Raw genomic sequence first — 21,777 nt, 5'->3', positions numbered from 1 at the left:
GCATTTCAGGTTTGCCTCTGACTTATCTGTGTGGGTGCCACGAACATACCATCCGCCAAGGGCTCAGTGCTATGGATACGCCAGAGCTGTGGCAAATGGCTCTGTGATTCCACCTGTCCTGTCAGCTGGATTGTGTGTCTACAATCCTTCATCTGATCTCATTTCAGCCCGTCTCCGATAAATCCCCCACTTGAGATCTGGTTGCATCAGAGATCCCAGTGTTGATCCACTGCTTCTCCATCACCATGGAGGCTTCTCTTGCCATCTGCATCCTCACTGCTCTCCTGGCTACAGGTGAGTGGAGTCTGTTCCTACAGGGGCTGATTTCCTAACATCTCGAACATACCAACAACTCGGAGCCATCCACTGGGTGAAACTGTTGATGGATGTAACCAAAAAGCAGCCACAGAATAACGGGGGCCAAGCTGGGGGCGTCTGAGTGACAATGTCCAAGGAGGAGAGGGCTGGAAGTCACAAAGTCCCTGTGACAAGGAGTGAAACAATTCTGGAAAAGAGAGGAAATATTTACAGTTTAAATCACTAGAACTGAATCGTGACTGGGTGCATTTCAGAGCTGGCCAGAAACCAGGAACATTCCTGAAAGGGGATTTGCACCAAGGGTTTGTCTGAAAGGACACGGATCTGAATCTCACGCACATGAGGCGATATGAAAGGCATTTCATGATCCCCAGTTGGGATCAATGGGCTGTGGCTCCACTGGCGTCAGTGGGGCCAGGCCTGCAGCTGGGTTCAGTTAAATTCAGGGGAAGATGAGGGTGCAAGGAAGGGATGAATCTAGACCCTCATGTTCTCTCTCCTCCAGGGTCCTGTCTGCAGTGTGAGGTTTGTGCTGGAGCAGGAAACAACTGCATGGGCAGCATGCAGACCTGCGCCGCTGGGCATGACTCTTGTGCCTTCGTTCTTACCGATGTCACAAGCAGTAAGTGAGATGGACCCTAAGCAACATGGGTCAGGGAACAGGCTGGGGAGCCAGAACTCCTGGTTCTTTTCTATGCCTTCCTGTGGGACGGGCTTGGGGTGGGTGGTTCCAACAGGAAATGGCTAGGAGCCAGGACTCCTGGGTTCTGTGCTGCAACTTGTGGGCTAGTACGCCACAGGCGTCTTAGTATTGCAAACAGTGGGTCTCCAGTAAAAGGCCAAGCAACTTCACAGTGGCTGCAGCTTGGGGAGTCCAAACACTGTCCTGGTGGCAGCTGGACGTGCCACATCAGTACAGGAAGGCACCTGGACCATGTAAGGAAGAAGAGGTGCCAGCAACATGACACGGTTGCAATGAACTGAACAGAACGAGTTTGCTGTCAGAAAGCGTCTCAGATTTTTTTGGTAGCAAAGCTGTTGTAAATATCAGGGACCGATTTTCAATTTCAATCGTGGCAAAGGGGGAGAGGAGAGAAAGCCAGATCCTCCCTCCCACAGCCAGAGCCAGCCGCCTCACGGCGCTCTAAGGAATCACCACTGGGCCCCTAGTGCTGCTCCGGGGGGCAGGGTGAGTGTTGGTGCTGGGAGCTTGGGGAAGGGGCTGTGGGCCCCCAAAAGTTGCAGTGGCTGAAACTGAAGCCTCTGGTGGCCACATATGTCCATTGTAGCTGTGCTTGGGAATCGGTCCAGGTGACTAGCCAGCCCGTGGGCCAGGGCCCACTCAGGATGGGAGCCGCAGAAGCCAGCACAGCCAGCAGGGGCCGCCTAAGCCAGCCAATAGGAAATGCCGAGGAGAGGGGTGTGGCCTAAGCCCCGCCCCTCACCTGGAGTTTGGCTTCACAGAGGTGCCCAGCTCTGGTTGGGATCCACAGCTGGGAGCCCCTCACTGGGAGTCCAGCATCTGGACTGGGTCTGCCCTTCCTTGTGAATGACAGCTGCAGAGGAGGGGCTACCAGGAGACCCCAGTAGCTGACCACTCAGCTGGGCCCTGGGGGAGCCAACTTCAAATCTCCACTTGGCCAAAATCAGACTGGGAACTTCAGCCCAGATCTCTCGTCTCCTAAGGTCGTGCCTGGCCCCCTGGCCTCTGGGTGGGTCTCAGTCTCTCCTGTTGAAATGCCGCACATTGTATGAAATAGTTAAACGTTCCCTGAAACCTGATTCCCCCACGTCCACGGGGAGCATCCGACCCACTGGGCTACTGGGTATCTGGGGGGAGCAACCCAGCATCTCCTCCCCCAGCTGGGCTTTCTGTAGGGCCAGATCTGGTGTGCGTGCGCCAAAGGCATGCCCTGGCTCCGGCCCCGCAGGTGAGATCATCAGGGAAACACCTAGTCTGTGAAACCCGCCGTGGCTAAGGGGTGGCTAGATGCCCAGTGTCGGGATCTCAGCGGCCTGGCACCTACTCCCTGGTGGGAACTTTGGCATCAAAAGGACTTTCTGGGCAGGAGATTTGGGGCCCCCAGGGTTCGGTGGCAGCTGATTGGGGAGCTGGAGGATGTAAGTCCTGGGTTTAGGTCCTGAAATCTCTTTGTCTGGCCCTGTAGGATCTTGGGTGAGTGACTTTGCTTCTCCATGCCTCAGCTTCCCCATGGGTAGAGGAAGGATAATGGCACAGGGCATTGTTGGGAAGAGGGTGTTGATGGAGTGAGAGTGAAAGGGGAACAAATCTCAGACTTCTCCTCTTGTGCAGCGGGAGTGAAGACACAGAGCTTTCTGAAGGGCTGTATGGCATCCAGCGAATGTAAAGTCGGCCCCATCTCTATAAATTTTGGGTATGGAATGACGACAAGGACGAGCGTCGCCTGCTGCGTGGGAGATGCCTGCAGAACAACCACAGTTACAGATACCTCTCCCCAGCTCCGCCTCGCCTCCCCCATCTCCTGCATCTCCTGCTGCCCGGAACCTGCCCCATATTAACTTATTGAGCCTGGTCCTCCTTCCCTGCAGGGGGCTGAACCCCAGAATGGGTGGAGTTTAGTGGGTGGGGGTCTAAGCTCCCACCAGGTGTGAACCCAGCTGACCTCACCCAGGACAGGGTCCAGGGCTCCCTGCTGCAAACCCCTCCCCTGCCCCCGGCGTCCCCAGAGCTACAGCTCCCCCTGCAGGGGGCACCCAGGGCTGAGCTGTGCAGCCCCCAGCTGCTCTCCCTGCCCCGACGCCTCCTGGGGCTCGTCCCCCGAGCTGACTGAGTTTGCTCCACTTCATCCCAGTGCCCCCGGCTGACCCCAAACCCAACGGCCGGCGCTGCCGTGGCTGCTACGTGTTGAACGCTGATCACTGCAATGAGCAAACCATAGAGTGCACTGGACCTGAGACGCAGTGTATCGATGCTGCTGGGACCGTAACGATAAGTAACTTCAGTTCATTTATTCTGGGGTCATTTTTCCCTTGTCGTTACCCCCTCCCACCTCCCCCCTGCCCTGTAGGGCAGAAGCGAGACGCTGGGTGGGGGCCGTTGGATAAAGGTATTGACTGCAGATCAGGACACCTGGGTTCTGTTCCCAGCGCTGGCCTCCACTGTGAACTTGCTGTGACAGGTTGGATCACAGAAACTCCCTGGGGGACTGACAACTCATGTGCCAAGACTATTCCTGCCCCTGCTTTCCCTGCCCTGCCAGCTTGGGACTCCAGAGCCCCACCTGGCTGTGCCAGACACACTTGCTGGCCACAAACACAGCCCCAGGTCTGAACCATGTCCCATAAACTGCAAGCTTAACTGAAAGCAGCTTACAGAGGTGTCCCTGTCTCTAACAGTCAAATGCCCATCTCCTGATGAGATCCAAACCCCACATAAATCCGTGTTACCCTGTATAAAGCTTATGTAAGATAAACTCATAAATTGTTCACCCTCTAGAACACTGATAGAGAGAGATGCACGTCTGTTTGCTCCCCCTCCCAGGTATTAATCCATAGTCTGGGTTAATTAATGAGTGAAAAATGAATTGATTAAATACAGAACGTAGGATTTAAGTGGTTTTAAGTAGTAACAGAACAAAGTGAATTACCAAGTAAAATAAAATAGAACATGCAAGTCTATGTCTAACACAGTAAGAAAACTGAATAGAGATAAATCCTCACCCTCTGTGGAGTTCCAGTGAGCTTCCTTTTACAGACTAGTCTCCTCCCGGTCTGGGTCCAGCAATCACTCACATCCCCTGTGTTTACTGTCCTTTGTTCCAGTCTCTTTCAGGTAACCTTGGGGATAGAAAGACTCTCCCTTTAGCCAGCTGAAGACAAAATGGAGGAGTCCCCCAGGGGTTTAAATAGACTTTCTCTTGTGGGTGGAGACCCCTCCCTCCCCCTGTGTAGAATCCAGCTACAAAATGGAGTTTTGGAGTCACATGGGCAAGTCACATGTCCATGCATGACTGAGTTCCTTACCAGCCAGGCCACATTCTGGGAAAGCTCCAATGTGGATTGGCATCTCCAAGTTCATTATTAGGTTAAGTGTTTCTTGATTGGGCACTTAACTTGCCAATCCCTTTCTCAAGAAGCTGCCCAAATGCCTTACCAGTACACAGCCAATATTCATAACCTTGAATATAAAAATGACACATGCATACAAATAGGAGGAATAGATTCAGTAGATCATAACCTTCGCAGAGCTATGTTACATGGCATCTGTAGCATAAGACATATTTCAGTTATGTCATATGTACATTCATAAGCATATTTCCATAAAGCATTATGGGGGGCACCGTCACACTTGGACCAATGTCTTCCCCTCCCCGTGCCTCTGGTGCTCCTCCATCCATTGCCTGTCTATAGTTCAGTCTCTCAGCTCTTTGAGGTAGGGACTGGTTTAGTCCTGGGAGCGCCTGTCATGCTGGGCACTGACAGACCCCCAGTGAAGATAAGGGACCCGTGCTGTACTGGGTGCTAAAAACTAATAGGAAGTTATAGTCCATCCCCCAAAGAGCCGAGAGTTTCTGGAGGCAAAGTGAGGATCATTGTCCCCATTTCAGTGGTGGGGAAACTGAGGCATGGAGCAGTGCCGTGACTTGCCCCATGTCACACAGGAAGCCTGTGGCAAAGCTGGGATCTGAACCTAGTTTTGAGGAGTCCCATCATGGTGCGTTAATTCACCACAAAGCGACCCTCTTTAGAGATCCCAGCCCTGCCACCAGCACTGAGCTGCTGTTTTGTAGATGAGCCGTGGGGCTAATAGAGGCCTCATCCAGTGTAGGGGTTGTCAGTGGGCTCTGGATTGGAGCTGCAAGTGACTGGCTTACAGACACACAGTGAGACTGTGTCCGAGCGGAGGAGAAGGGGGAGACTATCCTGGGCCAGACAGGCTGGCGGGAACAGACAGACGGGGAGATGGAAGCTATGGGGGAGGCTGGTGGGGCCCTGAGAAGGGGGAGGCCATTGTGTCCTAGTCCAGCTGGAGGAGTGGAGCTGCTCCCCTGACAATCACCTGTTTCTCCCAAACACGCGGGTGGAAGTCAAATGCAGATGGTCATGAAGGGCTGCGCTTCCGAGTCCGTCTGCGCCAATATAAAGGCGGGTTCGTCAACCTTCGCAGGGACCAATGCAGATCTAACCACGGCCAAATGCACAGTGGCCTCCGGTGTAGTGGGCGTGGCTCCGGGGCCAGCTGGGATCCTCCTCCCGGCCCTCGCTGGGCTCTTCCTGCTGAAGCTTCTCTCCTGATTCCCCACCCGGTGCAACAGCGACGCTGCACTGAAAGCCACCCTGCAGCCGGTGTTAGCTGCTCTCCCCCCCTCACAGGCTTTCGGCTCCCGGACAGAGCCACATCCCCTTGGTGTTTTTGCACTGAATAAAACACACTGGAGTCCAAACGCTCTGGGATTTTATTTATTTATTTATTTCAAAGGGGAAAAAAATCAATTCTCGTGGGTGGGACCATCAAGAAACCTGTTAGGAACAGAAGAGCGGCCACAACTACTCCAGTGTCCTGTCTCTGACAGCGGCACAACCAGAACTTCCAGGGCAATGCCCCGAACATGGTGATATTGGAGAGACCCAGCCCTGTCTTCCCCTTCCAGCTTCTGGTAGACAGAGGTTTAGGGACACCCAGAGCAGGGGGTTGTGTGTATGAGCATCTTGGCTAATTGTCATTGATGTCCCCATCCTCCAGGAACTGATCTAATTCTTTTTTGAACCCTGTTATACTTCTGCCCTTCACGGCATCCCCTGGCAAGGAGTTCCACAGGTTAATTGTGCATCGTGGGGAAAAGCACAGCCCCTTGTTTGTATGAAACCTGCTGCCTGTTCGCTTCATTGGGTGACCCCTGGTCCTGGTGCTGTGGCACAGGGGAAATAGCAGTTCTCTGGTCACTTTCCCCACCCCATGGCATGATTTTCTAGCCTTCCGTCACATCCCCCCTGAGTCGTTTCTTTGCCAAGCTGAACGGCCCTAATATTTTTAATCTTGCCTCCTGTGGAAGCGGTTCTGTGCCCTAAGATCAGGCTTAGAATGATCCCCGTGGGAAATTAGGCAGCACCATGTCCCGGGCACCAGGCTGGGGACTCTGGAACGGCTCGGAAAGTTCAGACAGGCCCCTCCTGCAGTGACCCCCCTCTTGGGCCAGACTTTCACCAGGGCTAGTCTCTGACCTCGGGGAGTTCAGCCCCCTGTTCACACTGTGAGCTCCCTGCTGGGAGCCTGCCTGAATCATACACCTGTGAAAGCCCTACCCGCCCCCCCCAGGGCCCTGCCCCCCCAGCGTCGCCGTCAGCAGTGACGTAGCCAGCAGGTGACACAGGCTGTGTGATTAGGCTCTGATGATGTTACAGAGGTAATGGAATCCGTGACTTCCAGAAACCTCCGTGACATTTCCTGCTTCAGCCCCGGGGCAGTGGGGCTGGAGCTGGCAGCCAGTGGGGGCCCCAGAGCTCTGATCTACTGCAGGCAACACGATCCCCCCACAGCTCCCGGCCACCAGCCCCACAGCTCCAAGCCGTGGCAGGTGGCAGGGGGCTCCCACTGTTCCCAGTCGCTGTGGGTGGAGGGGGGCTCCCGCAGCTCCCTGCCACCATGGTGGCGGGGAGGAAACCCTGAAGCTGGAGCGGTGCTGGGTGCTGGACCCCCCCAAAGCCCCATTTTGTTACAGTTAGTTTCAGTAAAATCAGGGACAGTCACGGGCTCCTGTCAATTTTTGTTCTCCAGCTCCTCCAGCTGCTTTGTGCAGAGGATGGACCCTGGTAATCAGCTGCCAGGGAGTGGGTGGCTGGATAGGGGTGCAGGGACACATACGGATGGGGGAGGGGGTTTAGGGACACGTGGACATAGGAAGATGTGGCTGACTAACTGGGAGAAGCCAGGGGTCTGCCACAGTCTGCATGGGGCAGAGTCCTCAACTCCCTAAAAAAAAAACCCTCAAAAAAACCTGATCCACACTTCTCCTACCCACACCCGACAACCCTCCAGATTTACTCCCAGGCTCCTGCCTTCCCTCAGCTCCTCTATTACCCCGACTCCCCCCGGCCTTTGCAAGGCTTCTGAGGGGTGCAGGAACTACGTAGCTGTGTTGTGGTTTAAATGAGTTATCAGAGTTCTGTATTAACGTGCCCAGTAAGGAATCTATCAAAAAAAACATTTTTTTGAAACTTTTTCGTTACCTGCACTGTAACAGACGTACTTGCTGACAGGTATTTTGAAGTAAATTACCAAAATAATTGAAACTGGTGGGATTCTACTGTGTTCTTTTGACAGATGACGTATGCAGAATTTTGAAAAATTTTACAATATTGCGCGCAGAACTTGTTTGGGTGCAGAATTCCCCCAGGAGTAAATAATTTAAATGATCAGTAACAGAAATGACCTTTGCCATCTAGTGGTGCATTAAAAAACTACAAACAAGCTGATTTTATACAGTTTATATGGACGGTAATTCAAAAAAAATGTCCCTCTTAATTTTTCACAGCTCCCCCCAAATGTCTAGGGGACAGAAATCGTCTATAGATGGAAAACTCCCAGCCCTGGACACACATAAGGAATTGTACTCACTGGTGTTCCCGATGCTGGCAGCACTAGAGAAGCTAACTGAATTAATAGCTGCATTTCTCTGATGAATGCATCTGTTGTGGAATTTTAATGTTCTTGCTCAGTTGGTTGAAGAACTCAAGACAGGGCAAAGTGAAGTTTGTCCAGGCCCTGAGAGTGGCTTTCCGGTGTTTCAGCCTTGGATCTGGATTATCCTGCTGGCCACATGTCGTTCATGACAGAAAACATCCTCTGCACTGAAACATTACGGCCAGGCAGGCAGAGGCTCCGTTCTGCATGTGGCACTGAGGATTTCCCTGAGATGTTTGATTGCTTCAACCCATCTGCCGCATACCAGGATCACTGTAGTTGTGTCATTCCAGCCACACAGTTCCCCCGCCCCGGCACAAACTCCTTTAACCGAGAAACTTTGTCCAACAGCGCCTCCTTGACAATCCTCACATTTGGAAATTTCTCCTGCAGTGACTCACGGCTGCCTCAATCTCAGGTCTGAAAGGAGCTGGCTTTAGAGGCAGACACTTCAAACCTCTCCAGTCAGCGTGTGCTTTCCCCAGGCACGGAGGGGTTTTATGGGTGTAGCGAGGAAAGATCTTGACACACTGAGATAGCGCTGACGTGACTCTCCTGGGGAAAGTGTTTGCCCAGGGACACAGGACCTCGCCTGGCTACTGGCCCCGGAAAACGGGGCCGTATCGTCACCCTACCATGGTAGGGCTTTTGAACAGAGCTGGCCCGTGCCACTGGAACCCAACCAGTAAAGCCTGGGGTGGAGCCTGCGGCCAGGAATCTATTTGTGGTGCCAATCATGTAAGCGGGGGGTGGTCCCACTCTTGGGGGGAACTTTCTTGGCTTCTGCATGGTGGAGGTGAAATTGGATGGTGAAAGGATCGGAGTCCCCGCTCCCACTCCCTCTACCCAGGGGCCAGCCTGCCCTGGAGGGCTCCCCTTCCCCTCTGTCCCATGGGGCACAGTCCTCGTAGCCCTGACAAGGCAGGGGCACCACTTAGGAAGGGTGGTGGAGGGGGTTTCTCCCCCCCCTGAGTTTTCTACCCACAGCGGGGTGCAAACAGGAAAAGGAACGGCTGCCCTGCGCTCTCACCGGAGGAACCCGCAGCCCTTAGCTGGGATCGGGGTGGGACGTGGCTGCTGGCTGACGGTGGCTCCGCACTTGGGGTAGCTGGGGTGGGGTCCTCCGGCTTCAGTGGGAGGCTCAGGGCTCTGGAGAGGGAGGGGGCAGAAGGGCCAGGGCCTTGGGTGGAAAGGGCAAGGCCGAGTGATAACACCCCTGAACGAGGGGTTCACGCACTGCCCATGTCAGGAAATGTAAATCCCCCAGCTGTGTGGGCTGCTGCTGCTCCGTGGCCAGGAGTGGAGAGCTGTCCAGATGGTTCTGTCCACCCCCACCCTGAGCAGAGCTGGTGTAACACGTTCCCCACATGCCCCCTCCATCTGGGCGGCTGAGAGCCTGGGCACCCGTTAGCCCTCAGCAGCGCTCGCAGCCCCGGCACCAGAGGGCACTCAAAGCCCTTCCTGTGGGGAAATAGCTCCTCAATCCCCCGCTGGTGGGACGGGAGCCAGGGAAGGGCAGGGCCTGGCCAGCCTTGGCCCAGAGAAGGGACCTGGGGTGTGCTGAGCTCCAGGAGTCTCCTCTACAAAGCCGGGCAGTTTTATTTCCAGTGTCACCGTCGGTGCTGCCCTGAGACCTTTCAGTCACTCCTGATGGAAACCTGAGGATGTTATTGTCTGTACCTCGGCATCTCCATCAGCAAATACAAATGTTTGCTTTCTGAAATTAGTTAATGGACCCAGGGACTTTTTCACAGTTCCTGGAGGGTTCTTAATCGTACCAGATTGTTACAGCCTGGGAACAGGTCTCTTGCCTAACTTCCTTAATATCTGAGTGTGCCCTAGAAATAACATTGTTTAGAGGGCAAATTTTCTTGATAACATTTAACACGTCTAGTGTCAGATTGTCTTTTCATTATGGCATCTAGAGAATCATTTAGTTGGGTCACTGCAGATGCATATTCAGGATTCCTATAGTACATTATAAAACTGAACAGTTTCCACAGGCTAAAACAGGCTTTTAGATCAGCCCTTTGTAAATTCAAGTTCAATTTATAAATTGGTTTTTATGTTTTGAATTTTTACACCTTAAGTTCCTTGAACTGGAGGGTGTTTTATTTGTGCTGGAGAACTATCAAATGCATCGTATAAATTGATTTAAGACTTTATTTCTAGTTACTGAGTAACTTAATAAGATAAGAAAACACATTACCATTGGAAAAAGGTGATAACATTATAATCTACTGGAAATACACCGTCAGATATCTTAGAGCAGATGGAAAACCCGTGTTGGCCAATCCATTGTAATATTTTCTTTCCAATTATCACTTTTAAAGCTTTTGGTTTTTCCTTTCTTTTTTAAGCTAGTGCCAAAACAAATGTCTCTAATATATTAGCTATTCCTTTTTTTAGAAGAATGTTTGCGGGAAAACTTAACTGCTTTACTTCATAACTTTTTCATGAGAAATGAGATACACAAATTAAGTGTGTATATTTGCTTGCTTATAATTTTCCCAAAGGCAATATAAATGAAAATAAACAAGTGTGAGGATGTTTAAGGGTGATTAGTGGCACGTAGTAAGGACAATGATATTGAGCAAATATTCTGCATGAATTTTATTTACCGGTTAAAGTTATTAGTTCTTGTATTAAGGCACCAAAACTGACAAAAGTAAGTAAATGCAAAGTAACACACATTGGAAAACATTATCCCAGCTATTCATACAAAATGATGGGGTCTAAATTAGCTGTTACCGCTCAAGAAAGATCTTGGAGTCATTGTGGATAGTTCTTTGAGAACATCCACTCAATGTGTAGCAGCCATCAAAAAAGCAAACCAAATCCTGGCAATTATCAAGAAAGGGATAGATAACAAGACAGAAAATATCATATTGCCTCTATATAAATCCATAGTATGCCCACAATCTTAAAAAAGGATATCTTGGAATTGGAAAATGTACAGAAAAGAGCAACAGAAATGATTAGGGAGTTGGAACAGCTTCTGTATGAGGAGAAATTAAAAAGACTGGGATTCTTCAGCTTGGAAAAGATACAAGTAAGTGGGAATATGATAGAGGTCTATAAAATGTTGAAGGGTGAGGAGAAAGTGAATAAGGAAGTGTTATTTACTCCTTCACGTTACATGAGAACTAGGGGTCACCCAGTGAAATTAATAGACATCAGGTTTAAAACAAACAAAATGAAGTATTTTTTCCACACAATACACAGTCAACCTGTGGAACTTCTTGCCAGAGGATGTTATGAAAGCCAGACCTATAACAGGGTTCAAATAAGAACTAGATCAATTCATGGAGGATAGATCCAAAGATGGAGTCCGTAGCTCTGTTTGCCAGAAGCTGGGATTGGGCAACAGGGGTTGGATCACTTGATGATTCCCTGTTCTGTTCATTCCCTCTGGGGCACCTGGCATTATCCTCTGGCAGTAGGCAGGATAGTGGGCTACACGGACCATTGGCCTGACCCAGTCTGGCCATATTTATGCTTTTACCTCAAGGCTCGGGGTTGGGAATATCTTGCTGTGTTATCTCCTGATTGTTTTAAATTTAGATATAAATATAAAATGTGGCTTTAACTGGGGTTTGTATATAGATATAGATATTTCTTTCTTTCTCTAGGAATTAGGTAGTGTGCTCCTGTCTGCTAATTCTAAGTTATTACCTGCCAAAAAACGTGTTTTCAGGTGCCCAAGTAGCTCCCGGAATCATGGTTAAAGTTGCTCCCCCTGCTCCATCTGAAATGGCACTGCTGCAATATGCCCAGGACGCCTCAGCCTGCTCTGATAATTCAGCAACCTGAAGCCTGTAGTTCTTCAATTCCAGCCATGGCAGGGCCCGTGGCCAGAGCAGGACAGTGCTAGCAGAACCCAGCCAGTAAGGCAATGGGGTGGATCCTATTTGTGACACCAATTATGTAAGCGGGGGGATGGTCCCACTATTGTGGGGAACATTCTTGGCTTCTGCAGCATCCCAGGTGGTATCGGATGGTGGCAGGATCTGAGTCCTCGCTCTAGCTCCCTTCACCCAGAGGCCAGCTGCTCTCAAGGGCTCCTCTTCCTCCCTCCCAAGCGGCAGAGTCCTTGTAACCCCAGCATGGCTGGGCCAAGGATCTCCCGATCTCGTCATGGTCATTTTGGCCAGGGGTTAGGGTGTCCCCTCCCCCGGGTGTTCTCTCCACACCGGACGCTTCCCTGAGCCCTGCATTATGTGCAAACTCAACACAATGTATTAAACAGGAACTGTAAGGAAAATAAGGAAAAAAATAGCAGGTTAAAGAAACAAGGACCCCGCCCTGTGGGCCCAGGGACACCACAACCAGCCGTCTCTGGGACGTAAGGGGAGTTCACAGTCTGTTTCTCACGTGTCCCAGGCCCCGGTCGTGCTGCGGTGACACCGCGCGTTGGCCCCTCTCTGGCGGTGCCCACACGCCCTCAGGCTCTAGGGGCAGGACCCTTCACCCAGCATCGGTCCCCCGTCAGGGTTAATGTCTTTCTCCAAGGCCGATGTATCCCTTGTGTAGCTCAGCCCTGGCTCCCCAGCAGCCCGGCTGGTCTCCAGTACTCCAGCTCCCAGCTCCGGCCTGCTCCAGCTCCAGCTTCCAGCTCGGGCTGCTGCTCTCCCCTTAGCTCTGCCCTGCCCTGGCTCAGCCAGCCCCAGCTCACACAGAGGACAGGCCGCCGGGCTCCTGATTTCCTCAACGCCCTATCAATCAGGCTGACCTGGAGCACTGCCCTCTCCCCATTGGCCCTAGGGACTGTCAGTCTCAGAATCCTGATTTCTCTTCTGGCCGTCCCCTTTCTTTTCGTACCGAGAGAGGGCCGACCAAAGACTCACCAGCACATTTCAGTGAGGGGCATTTCCACCAGGAGCTGTGTGGAAATTTCCCATCACAACTAAATTTGAATCTAAAGATTTTGTCCGTCTGTGGCCAAAGATTGGGTGACTTTTGGCCAAACTTGTTTTGTTTCCAGCTGACAGTTGTTCAGTTTCCAGGACATTGTCGCTGAAAATGCTTCACTTGTGATTTATACAGAGGCATTATGATATTTTCTGTCTTGTTATCTTTCCCATTCTGAATGGTTCCCAACATTCTGGTCACCATTTTGATGCCACTGCACATTGAGTGGATGTTTTTAGAGAACTATCCACAGTGACTCCAAGATCTCTTTCTAGAGTGGTAACAACTAATTTAGACCCCATCATTTTGTATGTATAGCTGGGATAATGTTTTCCAATAGGCATTACTTTGCATTTCATTTCCTTTATCAGTTTTGGAGCCTTAATACAAGAACCAATAACTTTAACCGGTAAATAAAATTTATACAGAATATTTGCACCACGTCACACCAATCACCTTCAAACACCCACAAACTTGTTTATTTTAGTTTGGAGAATTATAAGCAAGCAAATATACACACTTTTAATTTGTGTATCTCATTTCTCAGGAAAAAGTTATGAAGTAAAGCAGTTGAGTTTTCCCACAAATATTCTTCTAAAACATGGAATAACTAATAAATTAGAGAAGTTCATTTTGGCACTAATTTAATAAAAAAGGAAAAACCAAAAACTTTAAAAGTGATAATTGGAAAGAAAATATCACAGTAAATTGGCCAACAACGGTTTCCCATCAGCTCCATAACATCTGAAGGTGTATTTTCAGTAGATTACAATGTTATCACCTTTTCCCAATGGTGATGTGTTTTATTTTCTTTTTAAGTTACTCAGTAACTAGAAATAAAGTCTTAAACATTGTAATCTATTTATATGATGCATTTGATAGTTCTCCAGCACAAATAAAACACCTCGAGTTCAAGGAACTCAAGGTGTAAAGATTCAAAACATAAAAACCAATTTATAAATTGAACTTGAATTTACAAAGGACTGATCTAAAAGCTGGTTTTAGCCTGTGGAAACTGTTCAGTTTTATAATGTACTAGAGGAATCCTGAGTCTGTATGTACAGTGACCCAACTGAATGATTCTCAACGTTCCATAATGAAAATACAATCTGACACTAGAAGTGTTAAATGATATCAAGAACATTTGCCCTCTAAACAATGTGATATCTAGAGCACACTCAGATATTAAGGAAGTTAGGCAAGAGACCTGTTCCCAGGCTGTAACAATCTGGTAAGATTAAGAACCCTCCAGGAACTGTGAAAAAGTCTCTGGGTCCATAGACTAATTTCAGAAAGCAAATATTTGTATTTGCTGATGGAGACGCCGAGGTACAGACAATAACATCCTCAGGTTTCCATCAGGAGGGACTGAAAGGTCTCAGGGCAGCACAGACGGGGACACTGGAAATAAAACTGCCCAGCTTTGTGGGGGAGACTCCTGGAGCTCAGTACTCACCAGGTCCCTTCTCTGGGCCAAGGCTGGCCAGGCCCTGCCCTCCCCTGGCTCCCATCCCACCAGCAAGGGACCAAGGAGCTATTTCCCCACAGGAAGGACTTTGAGTGCCCTCTGGTGCCAGGGCTGCGAGAGCTGCTGGGGGCTTGCAGGGGGCTAATGGGTGCCCAGACTCTCAGCCACCCAGCTCCGGCCTGCTCCAGTTCTAGCTCCCAGCTCAGGCTTCTGCTCTCCCCTTAGCTCTGCCCTGCCCTGGCTCAGCCAGCCCCAGCTCACACAGAGGACAGGTCCCTGGGGTCCTGATTTCCTCAATGCCCTGTCAATGAGGCTGACCTGGAGCACTGCCCTCTCCCCATTGGCCCTGGGGACTGTCAATCTCAAGATCCTGATTTCTCTTCTGCCCTTCTTTTTTTTCATACTGGGAGAGGGCCGACCAAGAACCCACCCAACACATTTCAGTGAGGGACATTTCCATGAGGAGCTATGTGGAAATTTCCCATCACAACTAAGTTTGAATCCAAAGATTTTGTCCGTTTCTGGCCAAAGATTGGGTGACTTTTGACCAAACTTGTTTCGTTTCCAGCTGACAATTGTTCAGTTTCCAGGACTTTGTCAATGAAAATGCTTCACTTGTGAACTTAAACGATTTTCAGTTTTTGACTTTTTTTGCCTTAAAATTGATTTGTTTTTGACATTTCTGGCCAAAAATTGTTCTGTTTTCGGCCAAAGCTATTACAAATCACAACTAGCTTAAAATCAGAGCTGTTGTCAAGATCATTAGGAAGGTGATGTAAACCCCTGGAATGATTTTGCCGGCATGATAGAATCTCGACTGCATTGCAGGACCCTGGTTCTTCTTCATGCCCAGGTCCCTCTGTTCCGCTCTGCGTTTAAACGGGGCTGAACGTGAGTGTCAATGGAACAAAGGAGGGAAAAGAACCAAAAACACCCTCAGAGCTTTAGCCCTCCCCATGCCCAGCACTGCAAGGTACCAAGGACTTTGCAAAGGTTATTATGAGATCCGGTGGAACCTGGTAATGTTGTAATGTTTACAATGAAAAGGAGAGATGGGTCCAGTGACTTGCCCAAGGACACGGAGTGATTGCTGGGGCTGGGAAGAGAAGCCAGGAGCCCTGGGTCGAAGTCCCAATCTAACCCAGTGGCTCTGAACCTTCCCAGATGACTGTACCACTTTCCGGACTCTGATTTGGTTTGCGTACCCCCAAGTTTGCCCTCACTTAAAAAATTACTTGCTTGTACAAGGAGAAATAAAAAAAACCAAAAGTCACAGCACACTCTGACTGAAAAATTGCTGCCTTTTCGCTAACCCAGTGATTCTCAACCGAGGGTCTGTGTACTTCTGGGGTACCCAGAGGTCTTCCGGGGGATACTTCAACTCATCTAGATATTTGACTAGTTTTACAACAGGCTACATAAAAAGCCCCAGTGAACTCAGTACAAACTAAAATTTCATACAATGATGTGTTTACACTGCTTTCTAGACTGTCCACTGAAATGCAAGTACAATATTTATAACCCAATCGATTTATTTTATAATTATATGGCAAAAATGAGAAAGGCAGCAATGTGTCAGTAACAGTGCGGCTGTGGAGCTTTGGTATTTTTATGTCTGACTTTGTGAGCAAGTCATTTTTAAGTGAGGGGGGACTTGGGGGTACGCAAGACAAATCAGAGTCCTGAAAGGGGAACAGTCATCTGGAACGATTGAGAGTCAAACCCACAAAATCCTGCTCCCGACTGAGAACAGAACCCCAGTGTCCTTGCTCCTAGCCCCCTCCTCTAACCCACTAGCCCCCATTTCCTCCCCAGAGTTGTGGAGAGAACCCAGGAGTCCTGACAACCAGTTTTAACTTACTTGACACCCCCCACACCTCTCTATGGAACCCGGGACTCCTAACCTGCAGGCCCCCTTCCTCCTGCACTAGACCCACATCCTTATGGAACCCAGATTTCCAAGGCCCACCCAACCCTACTCCACTGTGCCCCACTGTCCACTCTATAGAACCCAGGCGTCCTGGCTCCCATCCCCACTTCTCTCACTACTGGATCCCGCTTCCTCAAGGACAGGAGTAGGACACAGGAGTCGTGCCCTTAATCTAGATGTCATCAGGAACAGAACGCAGGAGTCCTGCTGCCCCTTTCCTTTCCTCAGACATGTGCCTGGCTACCCCTCGTCACCACCCCAAGCCTTCCAAGGTGAGTTGCTTTCACTCATTCCCGTCATTCAGTTTCCCGGCAGGAAGAGAGGAGAATTTGTCAGTGTGCACAGACTCCCAATGTGCAGAGCTGGCGAGGGGACCAGGAATGTGCAGACTCTAAAGCGTGCAGATCCGTTAAAGTTTCTATATTGCATCACAGCAGGTACCTGAGCCCTTCTATAAAAAGAGGCAGAGAGCCGGGGACAGCCCTGGTGTAACAGGAAGCAGGGAGAGCCTAGCACAGCTTTTCCACTTGCAGAATTAGCCACTGACTTCACCCAGGCAAACTTTACTCTAAGGAGCATTTGGTAAGTAATACCCCTCCAGTCTGCTTGTGTTCTAACCACAAGACCCTACTCCCCTTCTGCAGCCAAGGACAGAATCTGGGAGTTCTGGCTCCCAGTAATCCTGCTTTAACCCATCAAACCCTACTCTCCTTCTGGAACTGCAGGCAGAACCCAGGAGTCCTGGCTCCCAGTCCTTCCTGCTGTAACCACTAGACCCCACTCCCCTTCCAGAGCTAAGGATAGAACTCAGGAGTCCTGCCTCCCAGGCCCACTCCTCCACCATATGACTGTTAAAGGATGTTTTGTATTGAGGACTGTTTGCAATGGCATGCTATCACTTTAAGAGGGGTGAGGGGGAGAGAGGATGGCTTCCTGGTCCTGCTGGCAGTCTTGGGGGCTCTGCAGGGAAGAGTGAGACCAGATGCAGCCAGCAAAGAACCAGCCTAGAACAAAGTGGGCTGAGTTGTCTCTCGCTGCCATGGGCAGCTGACTGGTTTCTCTCTCTCTTATTTATGTTCTTGTGGCTGATTGTTCTGGATGCCCAGAAACAGAGTCATCTTATGCTTCAACCTTCCAGCAGGAGCATTTCAGGTTTCTCTCTGACTTATCTGTGTGGGTGCCATAAACATACCAGCCACGAAAGGGTTAGAAGTGGGGCTACCTCAGAACTGTGGCAAATGGCTCAGTGGTTCCACACCCCTGTTGACTGGATCATGCATGTGCAATCTTTCTTCTGATCTCAGTTCAGCCCTTCTGTGATCAATTATCCTGCCAGAGAATTGGCTGCATTTGAGACCCCACTGCTGATCTACTGCTTCCGCATCACCATGGCGGCTTCTCTTGCTGTCTGCATCCTCGCTGCTCTTCTGGCTACGGGTGAGTGGGGTCTGTTCCTACAGGAGCTGATTTCCTAACTTCTCCAACTCCTCAGAGCAGCCTGTCAGGTAAAAATGTTAATGAATGTAACCAAAAAGCAGCCACAGAATAACGGGGGCTGAGCTGGGGATGTCTGAGTGACAACATCTGAGGAGGAGAGGGCTGGAAGTCACAAAGTCCCTGTGACAGTAAGTGAAACAATTCTGGAAATGGGAGGAAATATTTATTCTTTAAATCTCTAGAACTGTGTCCTGACTGGGCACGTTTCAGAGCTGGCCAGAAACCCAGGATATTCCTGAAAGGGGATTTTCCCCACGAGTTTGTCTGAAAGGCAGCAGATCTGATTTTCACTAACGTGAGCTCAAGACAATATTAAAGGCATTTCTGCACAATCCCCAGCTGGGGTCAAAGGACCGTAACTCCATTGGTGTCAATGGGTGACATCCACAATTAAATTCAAAAGAAAGTGAGGGTGGAAGGAAGGGATGAATCTAGACCCTCATGTTCTCTGTCCTTCTCCAGGGACCTGTCTGCAGTGTGAGGTTTGCACTGGACCAGGAAAGAACTGCACGGGCAGCATGCAGACCTGCGCCGCTGGGCAAGACTCTTGTGGCATCTTCCTTACTGAAGTCATAATGGGTAGGTGAGATGGGCCCTAACCATCCTGCGTCAGGGAACAGGCTGGGGAGCCAGGACTCCTGGGTTCTATTCTGCGCCCCCCTCTGGGATGGGAGTGGGGTGGCTGGGTTCCAACAGGCAATGCCTGGGAGCCAGGATTCCTGGGGTTCTACGCCAGTCGCTGTGGGGCTACCTCCCAATGGGGCTTAGACTCAGCATTGCAAGCAGCAGTTCCCAAACAAAAGGCCCGGACAGTCACAGGGAATTCACGGTGTTTGCAGCTTGGACAGTTCAAACACTGTCCTGGTGAGAGTCGGATGTGCCATCAGTAAATGCAGACACTCGTGCCATGTGAAGAAGAGGTGCTAGGTGGAATACCACCACTGTGACACGTTTGTGACGAACTGAAGAGAACATGTCTGCTCTAAGAAAGCGTCTCAGACATTTTTGCTAGCAGAGCACTTGTAAATATTGACTGGTCTCTTGGGTATATGGGAGGCAATCTCCCTCCTCCCTGGCTGGCCTTTGTGCAGAGCTGGATCTGGTGGGCATGGTCCCAGGGCGTCCCCTGGATCAGGTCCCACAGGTGATATTGGCAGGGGAACATTTAGTTTGTGAATCCCACCCTGGGCTGGCTAAGGGGTGAGCAGGACACAGGGCATCAGGATTTCAGCAGCTCTGCATGTACCACCTCCTGGAAACTTTGGTAACTGAGGCTTTCTTAGAGCAGACTTGTTCTCTTCAGTTCATACAGTTCGTCGCAACTGTGTCCCGTTGGTTGTATTCTTCCTGCCACCTCTTCTTTACAGGCTCCGGGTGTCTGCCTTTACTGACACAGCGTGTCAGCCTGTCACCAGGACAGTATCGGAACTGTCCAAATTGCAAACACTGCAGATTTCCTGTGACTGCTGGACTTTACGGGCAGGAGATCCTGGGCCTCCAGGCTTAGGCGTCAGCCGAGTGGGGAGCTGGAGGATCTAAGCACTGGATTTAGGTGCTGGAATTGTTTTGTCTAGCCTTGCGGGACCTTGGGTAAGTTGCTTCCCCGCCCTGTGCCTCAGTTTCTCTGTGGGTAGAGGAAGGATAATGGCCCATGGGCGTCATTGTGAAGAGAGCATCGGTGGGGTGTGAGTGGAAGGGAAATAAATCTGTCTTCTCCTCTTGTGCAGTGGGAATTGAGATCCAGAGCATTCTCAAGCGCTGTATGCCGTCGAGTCAATGTAAAGCCGGCCCCTTCTCTGTGAATTTTGGGAATGTAGTGACATCAAGGACGATCATCACCTGCTGCATGGGAGACGCCTGCAAAACAGTCAATGTTACACGTAAATCTCCCCATCTCCGCCCCTCATCCTCGGTCCCCCTGCACCTCTGATGCCTGGAACCTGCCCCATGTTAACTTCCTGAGACTGATTTTCTCACCCTGAATAACACTGAGACCCTGGGTATGTGGAGGTTAGTGAGTGGAGCTCACCAGGTGTGAACCCAGCTGGCCCCACCTGGGGCAGGATCCAGGGGTCCCTGCTGCAAACCCCTCCCCTGCCCCTGCTGCCCCCGGCGTCCCCGGAGCTACAGCTCCCCCTGCAGGGGGCACCCAGGGCTGAGCTGTGCAGCCCCCAGCTGCTCTCTCTGCCCCGACGCCTCCTGGGGCTCGTCCCCTGAGCTGACTGCATTTGCTCCACTTCTTCCCAGTGCCCCCAGCTGACACCAAACCCAATGGCTGGAGCTGCCCGGGCTGCTTCGCTCTGACCACTGAGCAATGCCGTGAGGGGACCATACAGTGCACTGGAGCCGAGACCCAATGTATTGACGCTGTTGGGGCTATAATGACTGGTAACTTCTCTTCATTTATTGTGGGATTACTTTTCCTTTGCTGTGTTCCCCCAATAGTGCAGAAGCGAGACGCTGGGTGGGGGCCGTTAGGGAAAGGGGTCGGCTGCAGATCAGGACACCTGGGTTCTGTTCCCAGCAGTGGCCTCTGGTGAGACCTTGGGCCAATGTCTTCCCCTCCTTGGGCCTCTGGTTCTCCTCCCATGTGTTGCCTGTCTCTAGTTTAATCTGTAAACTCTTCATGGCAGGGTCTGGTTTAGTTCTGGGAGACCCGTCATGCCAGGCACTGCACAGACACACAATGAAGCTAAGGGACCTGTTCTGTGCTGGGCATTAAAAACTCATAAGGAGAAATAGTCTGTGCCCCAAAGAGCCTGCAATCTCTGTAGGCTTAGTGGGGATCATTCTCCCCATTTAAGAGGTGGGGAAACTGAGGCACTGAGCAATGCCGTGACTTGCCCAAGGTCACACCGGGAGGCTGTGGCAGGGCTGGGAGCTGACCCTAATTTTGTGCAGTCCCATCATGTTCCCTTAACTCACTACAGAACCACCCGTTTTAGAGATCCAACCAGAACTGAGTTGCTGCTTTGTAGATGAGCAGTGGGGCTAATACAGGCTACATCCAATCCAGGTGTTGTCGGTGGGCTCTGGATTGGGGCTGCAAGTGACTTGGTCAAGGACACACAGTGAGTCTGAGTCGGAGGGGGCGGCCATCCAGGGACAGACAGGCTGGGGGGGAGCACAGAAAATGAGTAGATGGAGGTTGTGGCGGGGGGGAGTTTGGATGGGCCCTGAGGAGGGGGAGTCTGTTGTCTCCTGCTCCAGCTTGAGGAATGGAGCTGCTCCCCTGACAATAACCTGCTTCCCCCCCCACATGCAGGTGGATACCCAATACCGACCGTCATGAAGGGCTGCGTTTCTGAGTCCATGTGCAACCACTTAAATGTGACTTCGTCGGCCCTCACAGGGATCAGTTTGAATCTAACCAGAGAGCACTGCACAGAGGCCTCCGCTGCTGCGCGCGTGGCACCAGGAGCAGCCGGGCTCCTCTTCTCAGCTCTCGCTGGGCTCCTCCTGCTGACGCTTCTCTCCTGATTCCCCACCCGGTGCAACAGGCAACACTGCACTCAAATACACCCTGCATTAGCCCCTTTGCCCCACAGGGGTTCTCAGCTCCCGGATGGACTCACATCCCCTGGATGCTATTGCACTGAATAAAACGAACCTGAGACCAAACTCTCTGGATTTATTTATTTAAACAGGGAAAAATGTAATTCTCATGGGTGGTGCCGTCAAAAAGCCTGTTAAGAACATAAGAGTGGCCACAGTTAGTCCAGTGTCCTGTCTCTGCCAGCAGCACGACCAGAACTTCAGGGACAGAGCCCAGAACATGGCTATTTAGGAGAGACCCACCCCAAATTCTCCTCCTGGCTTCTGGCAGTTACAGGTTTAGGGACACCCAGAGCAAGGGGTTGTGTCCCTGACCATCTTGGCTAATTGCCATTGATGGCCCCATCCTCCAGGAACTGATCTAGTTCTTTTCTGGACCCTGCTATACTTTTGCCCATGCCCATATCCCCTGGCAAGGAGTTCCACAGGTTAATT

The 21,777-nt window shown here is 50.8% G+C and overlaps 2 protein-coding genes across 6 annotated transcripts; both read left to right on the top strand.

The window, feature by feature from the left end:
* Positions 1-213: 213 nt before the first annotated feature.
* Positions 214-5,705, top strand: LOC116838210 (phospholipase A2 inhibitor and Ly6/PLAUR domain-containing protein-like). The gene is made up of 5 exons (XM_075071214.1): positions 214-294; positions 824-940; positions 2,633-2,782; positions 3,150-3,289; positions 5,377-5,705. Exons 1-5 carry the CDS (start codon positions 246-248, stop codon positions 5,593-5,595), a joined length of 675 nt encoding a protein of 224 aa, XP_074927315.1. The 5' UTR covers positions 214-245; the 3' UTR covers positions 5,596-5,705.
* Positions 5,706-7,128: 1,423 nt separating this feature from the next.
* LOC116838209 (phospholipase A2 inhibitor gamma subunit B-like) lies at positions 7,129-21,337 on the top strand. Of its 5 annotated transcripts, none has more exons than XM_032803258.2 (7): positions 8,674-8,719; positions 16,434-16,562; positions 17,595-17,727; positions 18,250-18,366; positions 19,515-19,667; positions 20,035-20,175; positions 21,053-21,337. In XM_032803258.2, exons 2-7 carry the CDS (start codon positions 16,467-16,469, stop codon positions 21,265-21,267), a joined length of 855 nt encoding a protein of 284 aa, XP_032659149.1. In that variant the 5' UTR covers positions 8,674-8,719; positions 16,434-16,466; the 3' UTR covers positions 21,268-21,337. The 5 variants fall into 5 exon arrangements, with proteins under 5 accessions (XP_032659147.1, XP_032659149.1, XP_032659151.1 ...); XM_032803260.2 differs by having other exon boundaries at positions 16,429-16,562; positions 17,600-17,727; XM_032803257.2 differs by having other exon boundaries at positions 16,429-16,562.
* The last annotated feature ends 440 nt before the right edge of the window (positions 21,338-21,777 follow it).

Source organism: Chelonoidis abingdonii, chromosome 11, assembly GCF_003597395.2.
Source record: "Chelonoidis abingdonii isolate Lonesome George chromosome 11, CheloAbing_2.0, whole genome shotgun sequence".
Lineage (NCBI taxonomy): Eukaryota > Metazoa > Chordata > Testudines > Testudinidae > Chelonoidis > Chelonoidis abingdonii.
Note: the sequence above shows the minus strand (reverse complement) of the source record. Positions and strands in the feature narration are given on the sequence as shown.

Coding starts and splice junctions, on each gene's coding strand:
- LOC116838210 (XM_075071214.1), top strand. CDS start 246: ATGGAGGCTTCTCTTGCCATCTGCATCCTCACTGCTCTCCTGGCTACA. Junction 2,783..3,149: donor CTGCAGAACAACCACAGTTA/CAGATACCTCTC, acceptor TCCACTTCATCC/CAGTGCCCCCGGCTGACCCC. Junction 3,290..5,376: donor ATGCTGCTGGGACCGTAACG/ATAAGTAACTTC, acceptor TCTCCCAAACAC/GCGGGTGGAAGTCAAATGCA.
- LOC116838209 (XM_032803256.2), top strand. CDS start 8,618: ATGGTAGGGCTTTTGAACAGAGCTGGCCCGTGCCACTGGAACCCAACC. Junction 8,720..17,594: donor CTATTTGTGGTGCCAATCAT/GTAAGCGGGGGG, acceptor TTCTGATCTCAG/TTCAGCCCTTCTGTGATCAA. Junction 19,668..20,034: donor CAAAACAGTCAATGTTACAC/GTAAATCTCCCC, acceptor ACTTCTTCCCAG/TGCCCCCAGCTGACACCAAA.